The 20,686-nt window shown below is 44.0% G+C and overlaps 1 protein-coding gene across 6 annotated transcripts in view; it reads right to left on the bottom strand.

The window, feature by feature from the left end:
* The window catches only part of LRGUK (leucine rich repeats and guanylate kinase domain containing), an 84,370-nt gene extending 70,652 nt beyond the window's left edge, over positions 1–13,718 (bottom strand). For 3 of the 6 annotated variants that reach the window (XM_084619042.1, XM_084619043.1, XM_084619044.1), the window contains exons 1-6: positions 13,319–13,718; positions 11,016–11,123; positions 10,120–10,201; positions 8,718–8,818; positions 7,924–8,005; positions 2,134–2,258 (exon numbers count right to left, since the gene is read on the bottom strand). In XM_084619042.1, coding sequence (XP_084475168.1) covers positions 2,134–2,258; positions 7,924–8,005; positions 8,718–8,818; positions 10,120–10,201; positions 11,016–11,123; positions 13,319–13,597 — 777 coding nt within the window. In that variant the 5' untranslated portion in view covers positions 13,598–13,718. Of the gene's footprint in view, positions 1–2,133; positions 2,259–7,923; positions 8,006–8,717; positions 8,819–10,119; positions 10,202–11,015; positions 11,124–13,151; positions 13,217–13,318 lie in introns of those variants that run through there. The other 3 variants (XM_084619040.1, XM_084619041.1, XM_084619045.1) reach the window with 3 other exon arrangements.
* Positions 13,719–20,686: the final 6,968 nt, after the last annotated feature.

Here is a 20,686-nt window from a genome sequence, read left to right as displayed (position 1 = left end):
ATTGCAATGTTGATCCGGTTGTCTACCATTGACATTTTTCCTGACTTTTAAATCTTTGATCGGGCTATTAATAGCAAGGACACTCTCTCTTCCCTCCCTCTTCCTCATGAGACTTCTGCTCAATAAGGTACAGCTAAGAGTCGTAGTTGCAAAGTGCTGTGCAAATGGTACAAACAAATTTCTGTGCACCAAGGGATTTGTGTGAGGAATCCTCTTTTGGAAAGTGTAAACTTCCTGAGCATCCAGTTCATTACAGCACTATTCATTATTTTTTGCAAACAAGGGCAGAATATGGCCTCTTTGGCATATCTAAGCAGTTTTTTCAGTTACTGATGTTCCTTCTTCTGAACTTGAGACTGTTCTATTTTCTTTCCTAAAGAGCTCAAGAGGGAATGGGAAAGAAAGCTGAATCAACAGGAAAAAATAACCCTTTTCTGCCATGTACAGTCTGTTTACATCTTTCCTGAATTTGTAAAAGAAAACACTACATTGAAATTTCACTATTTACATCATTTTTATGTGATTACCTACTTTGCTGATTAAAGAAAAAAGAGAAGTCTTTATGTGAGCAGTCACAGTAGCATGGAAATACAAAAATACAGAAAGTGGTCATATTAATAATGCTTTGCAGTTTCATAGCAGTTTTCACCTTCAAAACATTTTCAAATACAACTAATTAGGTATAAGTATTATTAGCCCCTTTTACAGATGGGGAAACAGAAACAGAGAAGTTAAGTGACTTGCTCTGTTGCTACGTAAAGAAAAGGATGAATAAGTGTTTTTTACACTGTATAAAGAGAAAAGAGATCTTTCTGAAAATTTAGTTTTCAACCAGTTCATAATTCATTTCATTTTTTTTAAATATAGGATTTTTCTCAATCTGAATCAATCTTTTCTACTTCCACTGAGAGCCAGAGCTCCAGATTCACTGGCACTGAGGGATTTGCAAAGAATGGTATGCCTGAAATACAAGAGTGCTCATTACTTTGTCCACTATTAAAAATGAACACATTCTAGTGCATATTAAAATAAGACACAGTTAAAGAAGTGCAAGGAACAACTGCATTTGACTTATGTAGGATTTAACTATTCTTTTCTATACTACGGTGCCATTTTGTACGTTAGCATAGAAAAAACAAATTAAAAATTTTATGGACTTAAAAATAAAGAACTTGCTTTACATGACACACTAATGTATTTATTTGCTATTAATGTGTATAAACTTAAGCAGGTACACATGTATTTTCAGATTCAAGTTCTTGAAGATATCAATTACATTATTTTAAAGATCATAATTACAAAGAAAATAAAATGAAGAGGTGGAAAAATGTACTTTGTGCTTTTACAACGATTTAAAAGCACACTTTCAGCTCATTTAAAAATATTCTTATATACGTTTCTACCACCACTTACAGCTATTACTACTTAGCATTTACGTAGCACTTTTCACTAAAGAATCGCAAAGGGCTTTACAAATAAGGCTAGGTATTATCCCCATTTTACAGAAGGGGAAACTGAGACACAAAGGCACACTGAGGTAAGCGAACCACACAGTGTGGGAGTCAGGAACAGAATCAACATATCCTGAAATAAGGCCCATGACTTATTCATTGGACCATGTTGCCACTTTGACTTCAAGAGCCTCAAAGTAAGTTTTCTTCTATAATTGATGTTATTAACTTACTGAATTTTACTCATCTTGGAAAATAAATGTAGACTGGTCAGTTTCCCTTTCACCCCTCAGACCCCATGCTACTCTAAACCAAAACAACTTTGCAAGGGAATGTCTATTTCAAAACATCACCGTTTTCAATTTTTTAATTAATTCATTTTTTCTATACACATCTGATTCTTTCAAAATAAAGTTTTGATTCTTTCAAACGTTATATTTAGGGCTCACACACTGTTGATATTTTTATCTTCTAAAAGGGTTACCAAAGAGAAAATGAGATAGGACATTACTAAAACAGTATACAGTACAAAAGCAAACTTTTAACCAAAGTTTACTTGTAACCACTATAAACAGAACTATGGAAACCAGCCTTTACTTAACACAAATACATTTCTAAAGGAGATGAACTAGACCATTTAAAAAAGAAAGCCTTTATTAAAAAAAATTAACTCATCACTTACCAGACAGAGTATTTTGATAGGTAAGTTTTTCAGGCCATTGATTGTAGTGATCCTGTTGTGTGCCAAGCTAAGATAAGTCAGACTATGGCACTTCTCTAGCCCTTTGATCTCCTCTATATTATTATCTATGCATCAGTGTTGCACTTAAGGAAAATAATCACATACAAAAAATCATAGCAATATTTAGAACTAAGTTAGCAGGTTGGTTTCTCTCTCATATACAGACGTTCATTTTACTAATACCGTGTCTTCCTCCTTCCATTGTAACTTATTTGTTTCAACCACCAGTTACATCTTGTCTCTCAAGCCCGAGCCCCAATCCTGCAACTGCGTGCATGTGGGCAGTTCTTTACACCTGTTGGGAGGTCCACTGAAGTCAATGGGGCTCCACCCATGTCAAGTTTTGCCTCTGTCTTCATGAACAAGGTCAGCTCAGCTCCCAGACTACTGCATTGGGCAGCACAGCATGGGGAGGAGGTGACCAGCCCTCTGTGGAGACAGAAGTGGTTCAGGACTATTTAGGAAAGCTGGACGAGCACAAGTCCATGGGGCCGGATGCACTGCATCCGAGGGTGCTAAAGCTGTTGGCAGATGTGATTGCAGAGCCATCGGCAGTTATCTTTGAAAACTCATGGAGATCCGGGGAGGTCCCGGATGACTGGAAAAAGGCTAATGTAGTGCCTATCTTTAAAAAAGGGAAGGAGGAGGATCTGGGGAACTACAGGCCAGTCAGACTCACCTCAGTCCCTGGAAAAATCATGGAGCAGGTCCCCAAGGAATCAATTGTGAAACACTTAGAGGAGAGGAAAGTGATCAGGAACAGTCAGCATGGATTCACCAAGGGCAAGTCATGGGCAAATCAGCATGAATTCACCAAGGGCAAGTCTTCTTTGAGCAGGGGCTTGGACTAGATGGGCTCCTGAGGTCCCTTCCAACCTTGATTCTATGATTCAAGTCAGTTGCAGGATCCAAGATGCAAGATTATAAATTCTTTGAGGCAGGGACTATACTTTACTATACACTTGTGCAGCACCTAGCACAATAAGACCCCAAAGCATTACTGCATAGACCATAAAACATAACAATAAATAAGTATAATATACATTATCCATGATATTATTTAGGCATTCAAATTTTTACTTGAATTTGAAGTAAGTTATAACAGTCTCAGTAGTGATTCTGTGTCCAAGTGGTGGTGACTGTGACATTTTAATTTAAAGTAAAGCAAAGGCAAAACTAACCATATCACATAAGACCAAAATGGAATCAGACACTTTAAAAACAAGAGAATATAAATAAGAAACCCTGCTACAATACTCCAAAGTAGAACAAGCAGGATTCAGACTGATGCCTTTATGCAATCACAGGGGCAACAATATTTCATTTTAATGTACATGAGAGAATGATACCAGTCTGAAAACTGGGACAGCGACTTCTTTTTGTAACACAACCAACCACATTTCAATTCTTAGATGCCTGTAGACAAACAATCAGGTTATTTTTTCCTTGACAGAACCATACCAATAATTCTAATCAAATGCAATTAGGAGCTGCATTTATCCTACAAGGGTAATGAAAGAAAATACAATCTAGTTATAAGAAGACAAGAACAGCAGCACATCTAGCCCAGTATCTTGTCTTCCAACAGTGGCTGGTGCCAGATGATTCAAAGGGAATGAACAGAACAGGGCAATTTATTGAGTGATCCATCACCTGTGATCCAGTCTCAGCTTCTGGCAATTAGAGGTTTAGGGACACCCAGAGCATGGCGTTGCATCCCTGACCATCTTGGCTAATAGCCACTGATGGGCCTATCCTCCATGAACTTCTCTAATTCTTTTTTGAACCAAGTTATACTTTTGGCCTTCACAACATTCCCAGACAACGAGTTCCATAGGTTGACTGTTGTTGTGCTGAATGACAGGGTTTGGCCAGCTTTTGCCACACACCCCCTAACACGGATTGGCCCAATCTGCACTAACAGTGTCAAACTATAACTAAACCCCAACACTACATTCTAACCTAGATTCCTACCTAGTAGGATCTATCATTTTCCTACTGTAGAGCTATCATTTTATGCCTATTTTAGGCCTATGCTAGGCTGCTTGACGTATTTTGAAAAGTGCACTCAGACCACAATAGAATGTAGGACTGGAAGAGACCTCAAGAGGTCATCTAGTCCATCCCCCTGTGCTGAGGCAGGATTAAGTGTACCACACTTGATAGTTAGACAGTGACTTTCTGACAAAATAGGGTTGCTCCTCTTCCAATTGAAGCCTATGGCAAAACTTCAGTGGGCACATGATTGATATTGGTCACAGTGGACCCACTCACTCATTGATTGCCAGTAAGTAGAACACCAGCCTATTAGGTTCCAAGAGATTACAAACGTAAAATAAAAGGTGATTGCACCAATAAGATGCAGGAGATCAGTCAGCACTAACAACCAATTTTAGAATCTTAATGGCCCACTACAACTGGTTGGTCAGGTATTACTGCCTTAGTAAACTGTATTCCTTTCTGTTTTAGACAATTTCCTCTACGAAGATTAATTTATAATCCTGTCAGGTAAGTTTGTGTGTGCAACTGTCAGGAAAACTTGTAATGACCTTACCATCTGCATCACAACTCACTGAAATATGGCAAGAGATGCTTAGTTACTGTCTGCTAAGAAATGCATCCCAAACACTTTCACCACTGTAAGATATCTAAGAAATGTTGTTTCATTTGTAGATTATAAGAACAGCTTGTTTTGGCTGCCATGTCTTCTGAGAGTTTTGCTTGACACGAGTTAGGAATGGTGCCATGTTGCATTTTAAACTTTGCATTCATGTTCTGAATTTCAAATGGTCCTGATGCACTCATACACACAGTTGTTCTTCCCATATTGATTCATTTGATTTGTTGCCAGCAAATAAAGATATTGAACTACTGCATTCAAAGCAAATGAAAAATCCTAATTCCTATTCAAATCAGTGATAACAACCCTTGACCCTTTTCTTTGGTCACGTTATTTTTGCTTTGCAATAGGAAATTTGAATGGCGTCTCAGTGCCATTCTCCAACAAGAATCATGTCACCTGTACACCTTATGAAACTTGTCAATAATGTAACATGAAAACCCTGCAAATGAGCTATCCACCCCTGTGAGAAATAAGAATCCTGAAATAACATCCTTCAGTAATAGGGTTACTTGAGTATAGAAGACAAGGAACCAAAATGATACAGCCTGCAATCCTCTCCTCCTGGAGCAGACTCAGGATGTAATGTGCAAGGCAGGAGAAAAGAGGTTCCTAAGGCTCAATAAGCATTTATAAGCTTACATGGGAATACAAAAGAGCAACACAGAGCATTAGCTTAGACCGTGTCTAGACTACAGACCCTTTACTGGCATGGCTATGGTTGTATAGCCCCCTAGTGTAAATGTGGTGTGCACCAACAGAAGGAGGTTTTCTGTCCATGTAGGAACACCTCCCCTCTGAATCCCATTACCTAAGCGGACAGAAGCACGCTTCTGTCAGCACAGCTGTGTCTATAATGGAGTTTTTGTCACACCCTTGACCAAGCCTTAGAAAAGTGTAGGAGAAGGAGAGCCTTCAGGAGGAATAAGGACAGTTCTGCACAGCAGGTGCCTTGGAAAAGCAGACCGTGGAAAAACTTAAGTATCTAACACATCCTTATCAGATCTCCACCAGAATGAGGTTTACTACCCCACAACCTGGGCAGCATACTCACAGACTGAAAGGTGTTTTTGAGAACAATTTGCACCGTGTGTAGTCTTACCTCATATACAAGCACGATCTTGTACACTGACATTTAATAGCCTTAACTTTCCCGGACTCTGTGGGAACCTGAAAATCAGTCCATTTTAGCTACTTTTGAGGTTACACAGCAGAAAGTTTTTTCAGTTAAAGCAGCTCACCTGTCACCAAGCTGATTTTCAGTCAATCAAATTAAATCTACATAAATGCTGAACCCCCTTTAATGCGAAAAGCAGGAACTTCCTGCCCATTAACTCTCCTTCGTTGTGACGCCAACAAAATCCCGACAACTGTTAAGCCATTGGTGTGCTGAGACCTTTCAAATCCTGGTGATTAACACTGTCTGTTTCCTTGTACTCCCCCCATCTGTCAGTATCCATCCATTGTCTTTTGTCTTATACTGTACTTGGATTATAAGTTCTTTGGGGCAGGCACTGTCTTTTTGTTTGTTTTTTGTCCAGCACCTAGCACAATGGGGGTCCTGGTCCATGACTGAGGCTTATTGTAATAATTGGGCCTACAAATTTACCCTAATTATGAGCTCAATTGTAACAAGTACATGACAGCTTATAAAATGTCACAATAAGACAGAATAACAAATGTTGATGGGAAAAGGATCAAAAGAGAGACAGAAAGATTGAATTAGTCCAAATAAAAAAAAGTCTCCTTATATAACTTAAGGACTGTGTTAAGATCACGCTTGGTAAACCAGAAAAGTGTGCAACTAAAAATCAGTGAACCAAAATTGGTGTGTTGGAAACTAGACCTAATTGGTGGACAAAATAAAGAGGGAGTGGGCTATTCCACCTATCACTCCCTTTTGGGGTCCTTAAAGGAAGAGATTTTGGGAGAAAAATTGGCTACAGGTCCAAGCTTCACCATCATGGGTTCCACCCCCACCATCTCCTGGGACCCCAGAACTTCTTCATCCTAATCCTGAAAGATGTCCTGACCAGGCTGAGCCAGAGAGAGGGACCCAGATGACATCACCACCTTTGCTAGCTATAGCTGGATCCCAACCGCCACCTGGGATGAAACAGGATCAGACTTTAACAGCAGCAGCTCCAGTCTGTCTCAACTAACTTCTCTCTTCCTCAAATGGACAGCTATTATCATCTACCTAAGAGACTGTCAAACAAGGTGGTTGTTTTTTTCTTTTAAAAACTCTCCAGTAAAAAGGAATAAGGGATATTATTCAAAATGAAAGCCTTATTTAATATTTAACATTTCAAATGTGTTAACTCTTTTTCCTTCTAAAGTTCAAAGGATTGTTAATGGTGTGTTTGCCATGGTACTAAGCAGGCTGAGGTCTCTGTATACAAAACCACAGACCTTATTTAACACTATTTAATGTTGGACAGTGACTTGATTATGTTAACATGTTTAGCCCATATATGACATCTAAATTAATACCACAGGCCCAAGTAATTATTATTTATTATTCATATTAACATTAAATTCTTTCTTTAACAGGTGTATATCATAAGAACAATCAGACTGGGTCACACCAATGGTCCATCTAGCCCAGTATTCTGCCCTGATAGTGGCCAGTATCTGAGCTTTAGAGGAAATGTACAGAACAGGCAACTTTGGAGAGATTTACCCTGTCTTCCCCTCCCAGCTTCTCACTTATAGCTTAGGGAAATCCTGCATCTGAGCACAAAGGAGTTTAAGTAAACTCCAAAGATCACACTTCATATCCCAGTGCTGCAGTGAGCATTTGTTTATCATCTTTGCCATGTCTGGGGAGTATGATTCACGGCTTTCTTAGCTTTTCAGGCCATGAAGGTTTTTTGTTTTCCCTTGACAAGCATAGAGAATTTGATCTTCACAAACACTCCCACCCACCCTGCCTTGATAAATATGAATGTTTTACTAAGTTAAAATCAATTTCATCATTAGATTTAAAACTATTTCACCTTGATTTTCAAGGCAGAATTGTATGGTTGAGTGAAGCTACACAGAATGAACAGCCTTCACAAAAACAACAACAAACTACCTTCTCCTGTTGTGGTTTCCACAAAGGATACGGTCCAGTGTGAGTTTAGTAAGTGACTGGTATGCAGACAGATCACGCATTTCAGGTATTTGATTGTACGAAAAATCCACCTCCTGAAGAGAAAAAGGACACACAAGGTTGCTTTTCTTTCTTCTGCACTTTCCACTCCCCTGTGAAACTAACTGGCTTTTCCATTATATTTGTGGTGGGTTTTGTAGACAAAATAAAAGGGTCATTAATATTAATACATGGTGAGACATAACAAAAGGGTTTTTTATTAGATACATAACTCAAATTTTGGAAGCTTCATTAGCTATTCTTTGTTCCTCCTACAGACAATATTAAATGGTCCTGGCAATGATGCATAAAGATTAGAGATCAGGAAGGGAAAGCAGAGGAATCCATAGTGGTAGTGTTTCAAAATAATATACAGATCTTTGTAAACCATAATGGACTATATCAAAACAATAGCAGAGAAAGTGGAACAATATATGGCTATACTTCACACACATCTTTCACAGTATCAATTGGTACCAGTCAGTCTGAAAGGTAAGAATTGATTCCATTCAAGATTTGATTCATTTGGCAAAATCTTAACCAGTACAACGAACTGTGTAAAATGCCATTCCCATAGTGTTTGGGGTTCAGGAACGTGAAACCAAATGAGAGGTGCAATTATTTTTTTTAAATGGCAACCAGAATAAGATGGATGTGTAGGGGACAAAGAAAGTTTGATCTCTTTGCCTGGCCTAATACAGAATCTAAATTACGTTTAAAAGGCCTCTTTGAATTCAAACCTGACAAAGGACATTTTTCACAACTTACCTTGAGATTTTTAGGTGGCTTGAAATCAAAGTATGTAGTCAGTTCATTATTGGAAGCATCAAGTTCCAGTAAGTAAGGCATGTGACTGACACAAGACAGATCTATAACAAAGGGAAAACGGCAAATTAAGTAAAATAATACATAGGGAAATACATAGATTACAGAGTCATAATATAATATAGTAATTACACCCACTAGCAACCAAAAATCAATTTTAAATCATGCAAGACACAAAGCAAGGCTTGGCACGCAGTAATTCAATGTATTCGCACCTCTTCCTACACAAAAGATACTTTGTGAACAACTCAAGACAGAGATAAACGCCCAATTCCTAAATCAAATCCCTATTTTTTAAAATTGGTTTAGTTTTCTATCATCCTAATTTAACTTTGTCACCTAGAGATAAAATTTTCAAAAGAGCCTTAGTGATTTATGAGCCTAAATCTCATTTCCAAAAGTGACTTAGGCTCTTTAGTCTCATACAAGGCTGAATATGTATATTTAGATCAGTCACAAATTATCTATCTTCCACACAGCATCACTCACACCGATTTTAAGAGGTATATGCATAATAGCAGAGCATGTGATTTCCCCCCCTGAATTTAGATTCCCCCCCCTGAATTATTTCATAAAAGACATAATCTTAAAGGGGTCAAGAAAGGAGTGATTATCTCTTGGGAGAAGGGCCCTATTCAGTTCAGGCATCTATTTGGTACTCTACTTGGAAAAAAGTAAAATGGGCACAGCGAGGTTGTTACAGTCACAGAGGTGCACTGATCTCCAGCTCTCCAAATGTATAAGTACTAAGGCAGAGGCTACATGATGCAGCAGGTTACTGCACAGGCCTTACTTATTAATTATTATTATTAATAACCATGGACCAGGACCCATTGTGCTAGGTGCTGTGCAAACACAGAATAAAATGACATGAGACCTGATTATTAGTCTGGTGGGTCTCGTCCTACTCCCCAGTTGTGATCATCCATAAAAGTAGCACGCAATTTGGTACACTTCAACCTCAGCTGGAAATCTTTGCTGAAGAGAACTCCCAAGACTGGAATAGCTATCACAGACATAACTTTATGTGCTCTGATGTTTGCAAGTGTAAAATCTCCACCTTAACCTTGCACTAACATGGTTGTTTGCACTTTATGTCCAAATAGTAAACTGGACAATAATCTTTACTTTCATGTTGCCTAGCATATGCTGGTACAGCTCTATGAATACCATCAGTAAATCATTCTCAAGGAGACGCAGCTACTGTATCACTCCACAGAGTTGGATTAGTGATGTCATTAATGTGTGGACAGGTTTTTGTGATATTAAAGCTACACAGAACACTGCATTTTTCATCTTAAATGATTTTACAAGCCAAGAGTTTACTAGAGTACTTACTACATACCATTAATTTTATTGTATGAAAGCTCCAACTTCTCTAGGTGAATGTATCTGGAGAGAATGCTAATGTCACTTAAATTACATCCCTGGGAAAATAAAAAGCAAAGAAGCTTTAATAACTCGCTGTGTAACCACATGCCCAAAACCAGACACAAATGGGGGGAAAAGTAAAAGCAGAAAAAAAAAAATGCAGTCATGAGAGATGGCTGCATCCACAGGGAATGCCACATCAGGCTGCATATAAGAGGAATCTGTGGCGAATCATCTTTAACTCGGTTCAACTCTGCTAATTTTTTTTTTTTAAATTACCTACTCCTACATTTAGTTATTTAAGGTAGTGCAATTTGTCTGTAACAACTTAGCCACCAAGTTCAATTATTGCCACACAGCTGCCTTAATCTGTGCTGTCTTTACCTTGAGACTGTTCAAAAAGGCAGTAATACATTTGTCTCCATGGTTGCCCATGGATCTTGGACAGCAACAATTGCCTCCCACCAGAGTGATGTTACAGGCTGTATTCCAAGGGGATTATCACCTCCCGCTTCTCCTCTGCTCTGACTGAGCAGAACAAGAGTACTGTAGGAAGTTACCCTGGAGACAGAGTAAAGAGAATCCTTGACACCTACAGCTATAGCTGTTCCCAATAGAAAACAAAGAGGGACTGATTCAGGAGTGAAGTCACAGCCTTCCAAAGGTCCCCACATACAGGCACAGAAGTGTCATCTACAGAAGGTGAAACAATTACGCCTGCCTCCTGAAAAAGAAGACATATCTTGCCACGCAGGCCATCGCCTGTTAAGAGTGAAGCTCAGCTTAGGGTGACCCTTGTGAGCAGATAATCACATGAGTGATCACAATGATAGCTCTGCTGAAAGATGTTTGTTCTTTGGTTGTACTCACTGAAAGCAACAGATTAAGGTAAACAAACTTGGCGCCAGGGGCTGAACGCCCCAGTTTGTACAGGGCCTCACCGACAGTATCTTCATCCAGTACCCCATCAAAATGTTCCTGCAAAACACCAGAAGGACAGACACACTCTTAGGTAGATTTAAGAAACCAAATACTATACTGTTCAATCCTACTGAAGTCACTGGGATTGCATCGGATGCAAGTCAGAACAGAACACAGGTTTTAGTTCTAGCCTCATGTCCCTGCTGCGGCACCATTTGCAACAGCTTTATACACTCCGAAAAACAAAAACATTGGATATAACTTTAGCATTCAAAACGTACTAGAACATACTGTACACTAGCTCTGAACTCTCACATGGGCAATAGAAAAGGCTGACTTCAACATTTTCAAAAGGGGCCATTTAGTTTTCTGTACCTCACATTTCAGATTCTCAACTTTAGAAAGGGTTTGATCTGCAGAGGCGCTGAGTGCACGCATCTCCCTTAGACTTCAACTGGGTTATGAATGCTCAGTTCTTCTGCAGATCAGACCCAAAATATCTCAAGCTGGGTACTCAAAAACTAACACATCCAGAGAATCAATGGCCCCTTAACATTTTTTTGCCCGAGTAACGTGAAATCCTTTTCAGAAAACAACCAGTCCTCTGCCAAAGGGGGTGGTTAACAGATGGCACTAGTGAACCAGTGCACAGGTTTAATGAGAAAATAAGCCAATGATTTGTGAAATTCCTATGAGCTTGGAAAAGCCACACAATGATCTCATATCTAGGGACCAAAGATAAATAATTTATCAAAGAGTAATAATGCAAATCCTAGCACCTCCTACAGCAATTGGAGCTACAGAGATACTACAGTGGATGGTGCTACAGAGATATTTAAGACATGATTAAAAAATATGAGGTGATAATGCCTTGGTAATGGGTAGATTAGAGACAGATGAAAGGAAACAAATCCACCCCTTCCTGGGAAGGTACTGAACGTCAGGGCTGGGCACATACATTGCACACAGCTACGCTGAGGTGCCTTTGCTCTCCTGCATTAATTCAGCAATTTGCATGCCAGCCTGCTTTCTGCTCCTTTCTGGCAGGTAACCGGTAGGGTGCAGAAGAAGAAAACACACCAGTTCCCCACTGATGGAAGCAACACAGGGGAGGGAGGAATGGAGGGCAGGGAAATAGCCTCAGCTATGCCCCTCCTTCTGTCTGACACAGTGACACACTGAGGGGGGGGAGTGACAAGAAAATTCATGATCAGATCCCCCTGCCCTGCCTGGCAGTGACACCAAGGGAGGGCACTGCCAGACCACCCAGCCAGTGGTCAACAGATTCAGGCAGGCTGGCAGAGCTGCCCCCGCTACAAATAGCTGTGTAGACAGAGGGCTTTGGAGTTGCGGCTCCCACCCCGCTGCCTAGACATGAGAGCCTGAGCTCCAGCCCAAGCGGCAAGGTCTACACAGCCCCAGTCTGTCCACCCGGGCCGGGCGTCCCCACACCCTCCAAACACCTGTGAGCTGGGTCATACCCCCAGCCGGGCTGCGTGTTCAAAGGGAAGGAGCTTCCCCATCACCGTCAGGGCAGATCCCACAGGGCTGCGGCCTCCTGGCAGAGGAAGTGCTGCCCAGCTCGGCCCTTAATGGCTCAGTCATAGAATCATAGAACATTAGGGTTGGAAGAGACCTCAGAAGGTCATCTAGTCCAGGGGTTCGCAAACTGGGGGTTGGGACCCCTCAGCGGGTTGCAAAGTTATTGCAGGGGGGGTTGAGAGGTGCCAGCCTCCACCTCAAACCCTGCTTCGCCTCCACCATTTATAATGGGGTTAAATATATAAAAAAGTGTTTTTTAATTTTTAAAGGGGGTCGCACTCAGAGACCTGCTATGTGAAGGGGGTCACCAGTACGAACGTTTCAGAACCACTGATCTATTCCAACCCCCTGCTCAAAGCAGGGCCAACCCCAACTAAATCACCCCAGCCAGGGCTTTGTCAAGCCGGGCCTTAAAAACCTCTCAGGAAGGAGATTCCCCCGCCTCCCTAGGTAACCCATTCCAGCGCTTCACCACCCTCCTAGTGAAATAGTTTTTCCTAATATCCAACCTAGACCTCCCCCACTGCAACAGGAGACCATTACATCTCATTCTGTCATCTGCTACCACTGAGAACAGTCTAGATCCATCCTCTCGGGACCCCCCCTTCAGGGAGCTGAAGGCTGCTGTCAAATCCCCCCTCACGCTTCTCTGCTGCAGGCTCAATAACCCCAGGCCCCTCCGCGCAAGTCATGTGCCCCGGCCCCCTCACCCTTTCCGCTGCCTTCCTGGGACAGACCCCGCCCCCCCCAGCCCGCGGGCGGGGACCGAGCTGAACCTCCATGGGCTGCGGGTCCGGGTCCGAGTCCGAATCCGAATCCGAATCCTCCTCCCTCGCCTGCGGCTCCGGCTCGCAGCCACTGAGCTGCGACTGCCCGAGGCGGGGCCCGTCCCCAGGCGGCGTCGGTCCCAGGGGGACCCCGCCGAGGAGCTGGGGCGGGGGGCGGGGCAGCCCCCACGTGCCGCCCTCCTCGCCCCCGCGCTCGGCCATGGGGAGCAGCGGGGGCAGACGGGGAAGGGGGCGAATGTGCTGGTGTTTCAGACTCGGCTGCCCCCCGGCGGGGGCCCGGTTGCCGCCATCTTGTTTACCAGCCCGTTGCTTAGGAAACGGGGCGCCGGCTCGCGGGGGCTCCTGGGAAAGCGGGAGCAAGCGGATGCGGGGTGGTGTCGTTCCCACCGCGAGGGAGAGCCGTTGGGACGCGGGGCATGCTGGGCGATGTAGTTCCCACCCGGAGGGAGAGCCGTTGGGACGCGGGGCATGCTGGGCGATGTAGTTCCCACCGCGAGGGAGAGCCGTTGGGACGCGGGGCATGCTGGGCGATGTCGTTCCCACCCGGAGGGAGAGCCGTTGGGACGCGGGGCATGCTGGGCGATGTAGTTTTCAGCACAGCTCACCTTGCCTTGCCTACCCCCCCCCCCACCCCCGGCCTGGGCACCTGGCTCCCCCAGCCTCGCAGCAAAGCCCACCCAGCATCCCTGCCCGGCTGGTGTAGGACTGTCCCCCGCTCGCTGTGCGGCTGATGCTGTATTTGGGGCTTTTTTTTTTAATATGGGCTCCTATTACCCCCCACCCCCGCTCCCAAGTTTTCACACGTGCTCTCTGGTCACCCTAGTCTGGGTTGTGCCAGGCCAGGCGGGAGCGGCCCGGCTGTGCAGCCAGCCGGCGGGGAGGCTGGGTCCCCGCCCTGGGCACCAGGTGGGCATTGCCGCAGCCACAGAATAGAGGACGTTCTGGTGCTTCGGGGAACGCCGTGACCCTGCCCCCACTGGCGTGACCCCCCACCAGCAGTACCCCACCCCTGCCACCATGCACGGTGCATGTGGGGTCACGCCGGCGGGGTGCTCGATGTTCCCCATCCCATACTGGACAGGGGGATAACCCTTAGAGCCTCAAACAATAGGTGGAGCGCGGGGCAATCCGGATCACCGGACAGTTTTGAATAGACCCCGAAATCTTTGTATTTACTTATCTTTATTATTTTCTCTGGAGTTTGGACCTTGACTATACCTTGACCAAGAAATTTGGACCTTGACAAGAAACAATAGACTACCCCTGCCTCAGGCAAAGAGAACTTTCTGGCTTAAAAACTGTACAAACAGCCTGCCTGCCAGCTCCCAGGTCTCAGCCCTGGGCTTGTGATTACCCAGCTGAGAGGTCACAAAGTTGAGAATCCCAACTAGAGTTGGCAACAGGTACAGGGTGCAAAACTGATGACATCTGAGCAACTTGCCCATGGTCACCCCAAGAGGCTGTAGGAGGGCCAGGCAGTGAACCCAAGGCCTCTGAATTCCAGTTCAAGGTTTTAACCACAAGGCTATCCTAACTCCTATTGTTTTTGTGGGGAGGAATGAAGGATGGAATAGGTAACTTTGGCCATTCTAAGGGGGTAGCTTAGTCACAAGGTGGTTTCCCTCTAAACCCCATCAAAAAAGGTTCATTCTGAAAATGTTTGGATTTTGAAATCTAAAAATGTCATTTAAAAAAATTACAACGTTCAAAACAGGAAAAAAAAATCCCATAAACAAAAATTCCGTGAGTGATAAGGTGGGAGAGGTAATATCTCTTATTGGACCAACTTCTGAAGAGCTCTGTGAAATTCAAAACTTGTCTCTTTCACCAACAGACAGTCCAATAAAAGATATTACTCACACACCTTGTCTCTATAATAGCCTGGGACCGACACGGTTACAACAACACTGCAAACAAAAATTCTCTGGACGTTTTTGAAAAATGAGAAGGCATCTCTTGAGAAAAAACTGTACTTGTTGGGTATTTTCAGTAATGTGGCTTCTATAGAATACATTTATTTTCAAATTTCCTTCACTGTGATTTACCCTGGGAAATGGGGTAAATCAATCTTGTACCCATAATCAGCTTTGACTTTACTGCCTATCAGCATTAAACTTGACACACTTTTTACAACTATGTGCCCATTACCCATGGATCTATATATATACTGGAACAAAAAGGCGAACATTTGAATCACAGCCCAGCAGCTGGAGCATTGATGAGACAAGCTGAAAATCTACATTATAGTGGCAAGTCTTCACCAAAATGGAGTGTCCATTAAGGATTCCAGGCTACATCACGGGGGTGAAAACTGATCAGACATGGGGTTAGGGGAACAGGAAAAAAGCTCTTCTAAGTACAAATATAAACACACCATTCTTCGAGATGGTAGGGGGATATTTCAAGAATTACTCAAGAGGCAGTGTGATGCAGTAGCCAGGGCCTTAGCCTGGAAATCAGGAGATCTGAATTCTATTCGTGGCTGCATGACTCTGACTAAGTCCCTTTATCTCCCGGCCTCTGTTTCCACCTTCCGTTTCTCTTGTCTATTTAGTCTGTAAACTCATCAGGCCGGTGACTGTCTCTTATGTGTGTGGCAGTGCCTACCACAATGGGCACCTGATTTTCCTTAGGGCCTTCATGCCTCTACTATAATAGAATTGTTTATTTTAACATTTCAGGTGAGGAAAACGTAACAGATATTCACACTATAAGAGAACTAATGTCTTTGAAATGACAACAGCTGCCAAAAAACATGTTTTTTGTTTCACTCTGACCTTTCCAAAGGAACCGAGGAGTTGCCGAACCAGATTAGACCAATGGTCCATCCAGTCCAATATCAACACGGTTTTTGTAAAGGGAAATCATGCCTCACCAATCTACTAGAATTCTTTGAGGGGTGAACAAATATATGGATAAGGGTGATCCAGTGGATATAGTGTACTTAGATTTTCAGAAAGCCTTTGACACAGTCCCTCACCAAAGGCTCTTAAGCAAAGTAAGCTGTCATGGGATAAGAAGGAAGGTTCTCTCATGTCTTAGTAACTGGTTAAAAGATAGGAAATAAAGGGTAGGAATAAATGGTCAGTTTTCAGAATGGAGAGAGGTAAATAGCCGTGTCCCCCAGGGGTCTGTACTGGGACCAGTACTATTCAACATATTTATAAATGATCTGGAAAATGGGATAAACAGATGGCAAAAAGTGCAGATGATACAGGACTACTCAAGATAGTTAAGTCCAAAGCTGACTGCAAAGAGTTACAAAGGGATCTTTGGTACCAGATGACAGAACAAGGAGTAATGGTCTCAAGTTGCAATGAGGTAGGTTTAGGTTGGATATTAGGAAAAACTTTTTCACTAGGAGAGTGGTGAAGCACTGGAATGGGATACCTAGGGAGGTGGTGGAATCTCCATCCTTAGAGGTTTTTAAGGTCACGCTTGACAAAGCCCTGGCTGGGATGATTTAGTTGGGGATTGGTCCTGCTTTGAGCGGGGGGTTGGACTAGATGACCTCCTGAGGTCTCTTCCAACCCTGATATTCTGTGATCTCACAAAACTGGGTGACTGGGAAACAAAATGGCAGATGAAATTCAGTGTTGATAAATGCAAAGTAATGCACATTGGAAAACATAATCCCAACTACACATATACAATGATAGGGGTCTAAATTAGCTGTTACCACTCAAGAAAGAGATCTTGCAGTCATCGTGGACAGTTCTCTGAAAATATCCACTCAATGTGCAGCGACAGGCAGAAAAACGAACAGAATGTTGGGAATCATTAGGAAAAGGATAGATAATAAGACAGAAAATATCATATTGCCTCTATATAAATACATGGAACGCCCATATCTTGAATACTGCGCACAGATCTAGTTGCCTCATCTCAAAAAGAGATATTGGAATTGGAAACAGTTCAGAAAAGGGCAACAAAAATGATTAGTGGTATGGAATGGCTTCTGTATGAGGAGAGATTAATAAGACTGGGACTTTTCATCTTGGAAAAGAGACAACTGTAGGGTGGGATATGATAGAGGTCTATAAAATCTAGGTGTGGAGAAAGTAAATAAGGAAGTGTTATTTACTGCTTCTTGTAACACAAGAACTAGAGGTCACCAAATGAAATGAACAGGCAGTAGATTTAAAACAAACAAAAGGAAGCATTTCTTCACACAGTCAACCTGTGGAACTCTTTGCCAGAGGATGTTGTGAAGGCCAATTCTATAACAGGGTTAAAAAAAGAACTAGATACATTCATGAAGGATAGGTCCATCAATGGCTATTAGCTTCCAGGATGGGCAGAGGTGGGGTCCCTATCCTCTGGTTGTCAGAAGCTGGGAATGGACAATGGGATGGATTGCTTGATGATTAACTGTTCTGTTCATTCCCTCTGAAGCTTCTGCATTGGGCACAGTTGGAAGACAGGATACTGGGCTAGATGGACCTTTGGTCAGACCCAGTATGGCTAGGGTTGCCATGTATCCGGTTTTCGGCCAGAACACCCAGTCTAAAAGGGACCCTGGTGGTTCTGCTCGGCACTGCTGACCGGGCCATTAAAAGTCTGGTCAGCGGCACAGCAGGGGCCCAAGGCTAAGGCAGGCTCCCTGCCTGCCCTAGCTCCACCTGGTTCTTGGAAGTGGCCGCCGGGTCCCTGGGGCCGCTAGACGCATGGGCGGCCAGGGAGGCTCTGCGCACTGCCCCTAGCATCAGCTCCGCAGCTCCCATTGGCTCGGAACCATGACCAATGGGAGCTGCGGGGACTGCGCCTGCAGGTGTGAGGGAAGCGCGCAGAGCCTCCCTGGCTGCCCATGTGCCCCAACGCCTGCTGACCCTGCACCCCAAACTTCCTCCCACACCCCAACCCACTGCCCCAGCCCTGAGCCCCCTTCTGCACCCCAAAACCCTCATCCCCAGCCCCACCTCAAAGCCCACACTCCCAGCCAGAGCCCACACCCCCTCCTGTACCTCAACCCTTTGCCCCAGCCTGGAGTCCTCTCCCCCACCCTGAACCCCTCATTTCTGGCCCCACCCAGAGCCTGCACTCCCAGCCCAGAGCCCATACACCCCCACCCCAAGCTCCTGCCCCAGCCCAGAGCCCTCTCCCACACCCCAAATCCCTCATCCCCAGCCCCACCCCAGAGCCCGCACCCCAGCTGGAGCTCTTACCCACCTCCCACACCCCAACCCCCTGCCTCAGCCTGGTGAAAGTGAGGGTGGGGAAAAGTGAGCAATGGAGGGAGGGGGAATGGAGCAAGTGGAGGGTGGGGCCTCGGAGAAGGGGCAGGGCCTTGGGGCAGCAGCGGAGCAGGGGGTGAGGCAGGTTTTGTGTTTTGGTTTTGTGTCATAGAAAGTTGGCAACCTTAAGTATGGCTGTTCTTATATTGTGTCTCCGACAGTGACCAATACCAAATACTTCAGAGGAAGTTGCAAGATATCCCATAATGAAATAACCGAGTTGGCTTGTGCCCTGAAGCATGAGAATTTATATCCCTTTTTTATGTCACTGTCTAATGTATCTGTGGATGTTTCAGTTATACATAGAAACAGATAACCCCTTTCTAAGAAAACCTGCTCAGTGCTTAGCCCCAGTGATATTCTCTGGCAGTGAGTTCCATGGGTTAATTATGCATCGTGTAAAAAAGAAAAAGACATTTCTTTCAATCAGTTTTAAATCTGCTGCTTTTCCGTTTCATTGACTGTGTTACTGTATTGAAAAAACGGGTCAATGGAGGAAGTCAAGCAACAAAGAAAAGTGATGTGGAATTTGATGCGAAGGACGCAAACATGCAGCCTGCCAGAACCCAGCTCCAAGAATCATAGAATCATAGAAGATTAGGGTTGGAAGAGACCTCAGGAGGTCATCTAGTCCAACGCCCTGCTCAAAGCAGGACCAACCCCAACTAAATCATCCCAGCCAGGGAGTTGTCAAGCCAGGCCTTAAAAACCTCTAAGGATGGAAATTCCACCCCCCCACTAGGTAACCCATTCCAGTGCTTCACCACCCTCCTAGTGAAATAGTGTTTCCTAATATCCAACCTAGACCTCCCCCACTGCAACTTGAGACCACTGCTCCTTGTTCTGTTCTCAGTGGTGGCAGATGACAGCCGAGCTCCATCCTCTTTGGAACCCCCCTTCAGGTAGCTGAAGGCTGCTATCAAATCCCCCCTCACTCTTCTCTTCTGCAGACTAAACAAGCCCAGCTCTCTCAGCCTCTCCTCATAAATCATGTGCCCCAACCCTCTGACCATTTTCATTGCCCTTTGTTGGACTCTCTCCAATTTGTCCACATCCTTTCTGTAGTGGGGGGCCCAAAACTGGACACAATACTCCAGATATGGCCTCTATAGAGGGGAATAGAGGGAAATAATCATTTCCCTCGATCTGCTGGCAATGCTCCTACTAATACAGCCCAATATGCCGTTAACTTTCTTGGCAACAAGGCTAACTTATATCCAGCTTCTACGTCCACTGTAATCCCCAGGTCCTTTTCTGCAGAATTGCCACTTAGCCAGTCAGTCCCCAGCCTGTAGCGGTGCATGGGATTCTTCCGCCCTAAGTGCAGGACTCTGCACTTGTCCTTGTTGAACCTCATCAGATTTCTTTTAGCCCAATCCTTCAATTTGTCTAGGTCACTCTGGACCTTATCCTTACCCTCCAGAGTCGACATACTTTTCTGAGGAGACACAGGTAGGACGATCACTAGCACTCAGGATGGAAAGGTTGATTGTTGGGGACTAACCGGTTCATTTGAATGGGTTCTGGGTCTGAGCAAAGACTGCAAGTTAAAGCTCATAATTCTAAGAGGTTTTATAATTCAATTTCTCAGCCTAGCCCAGAACCCCCACCCAGGAATGACAATGTCAGAAGGATCTCTGATTGCTGTGGCTGTCGGTTTAAAAAAAAAAGTCCTTATGGACACCATTCACTGACTTTTATCTCTATGCTTCAGGGAAACGTTATAACTACTGCAATAAAGCTACCCCAAATTACCTTCCTTCATTATCTCACCAGTCAGAAATGTGAAAACCCTTAATGAGATTTACTCTTCTTACACGAAGCACTGTCCGCCTGCTCCCAGGGCCCCCTCGGGCATAGTGGCTGCCCTGCGAAAGCTTTTCTCCAGATGGTATATGTCTGAGAATTGCATTCTGGGAGCTGCAACAAAGGAAAGGCCTCCATACGCTTAGAACAAACAAGAGGGAAAAGGCTAGAGTCTACCACTGCTCAGGTGCTACCTCCCAGGATTGGACTGAACCAGACCGCTGGAGATATGTGCTGTCTGGTAGTGGAT

The sequence above is a fragment of the Lepidochelys olivacea genome, assembly GCF_965140295.1.
Source record: "Lepidochelys olivacea isolate rLepOli2 genome assembly, chromosome: 1".
Taxonomy (NCBI): Eukaryota; Metazoa; Chordata; order Testudines; family Cheloniidae; genus Lepidochelys; species Lepidochelys olivacea.
Note: the sequence above shows the minus strand (reverse complement) of the source record. Positions and strands in the feature narration are given on the sequence as shown.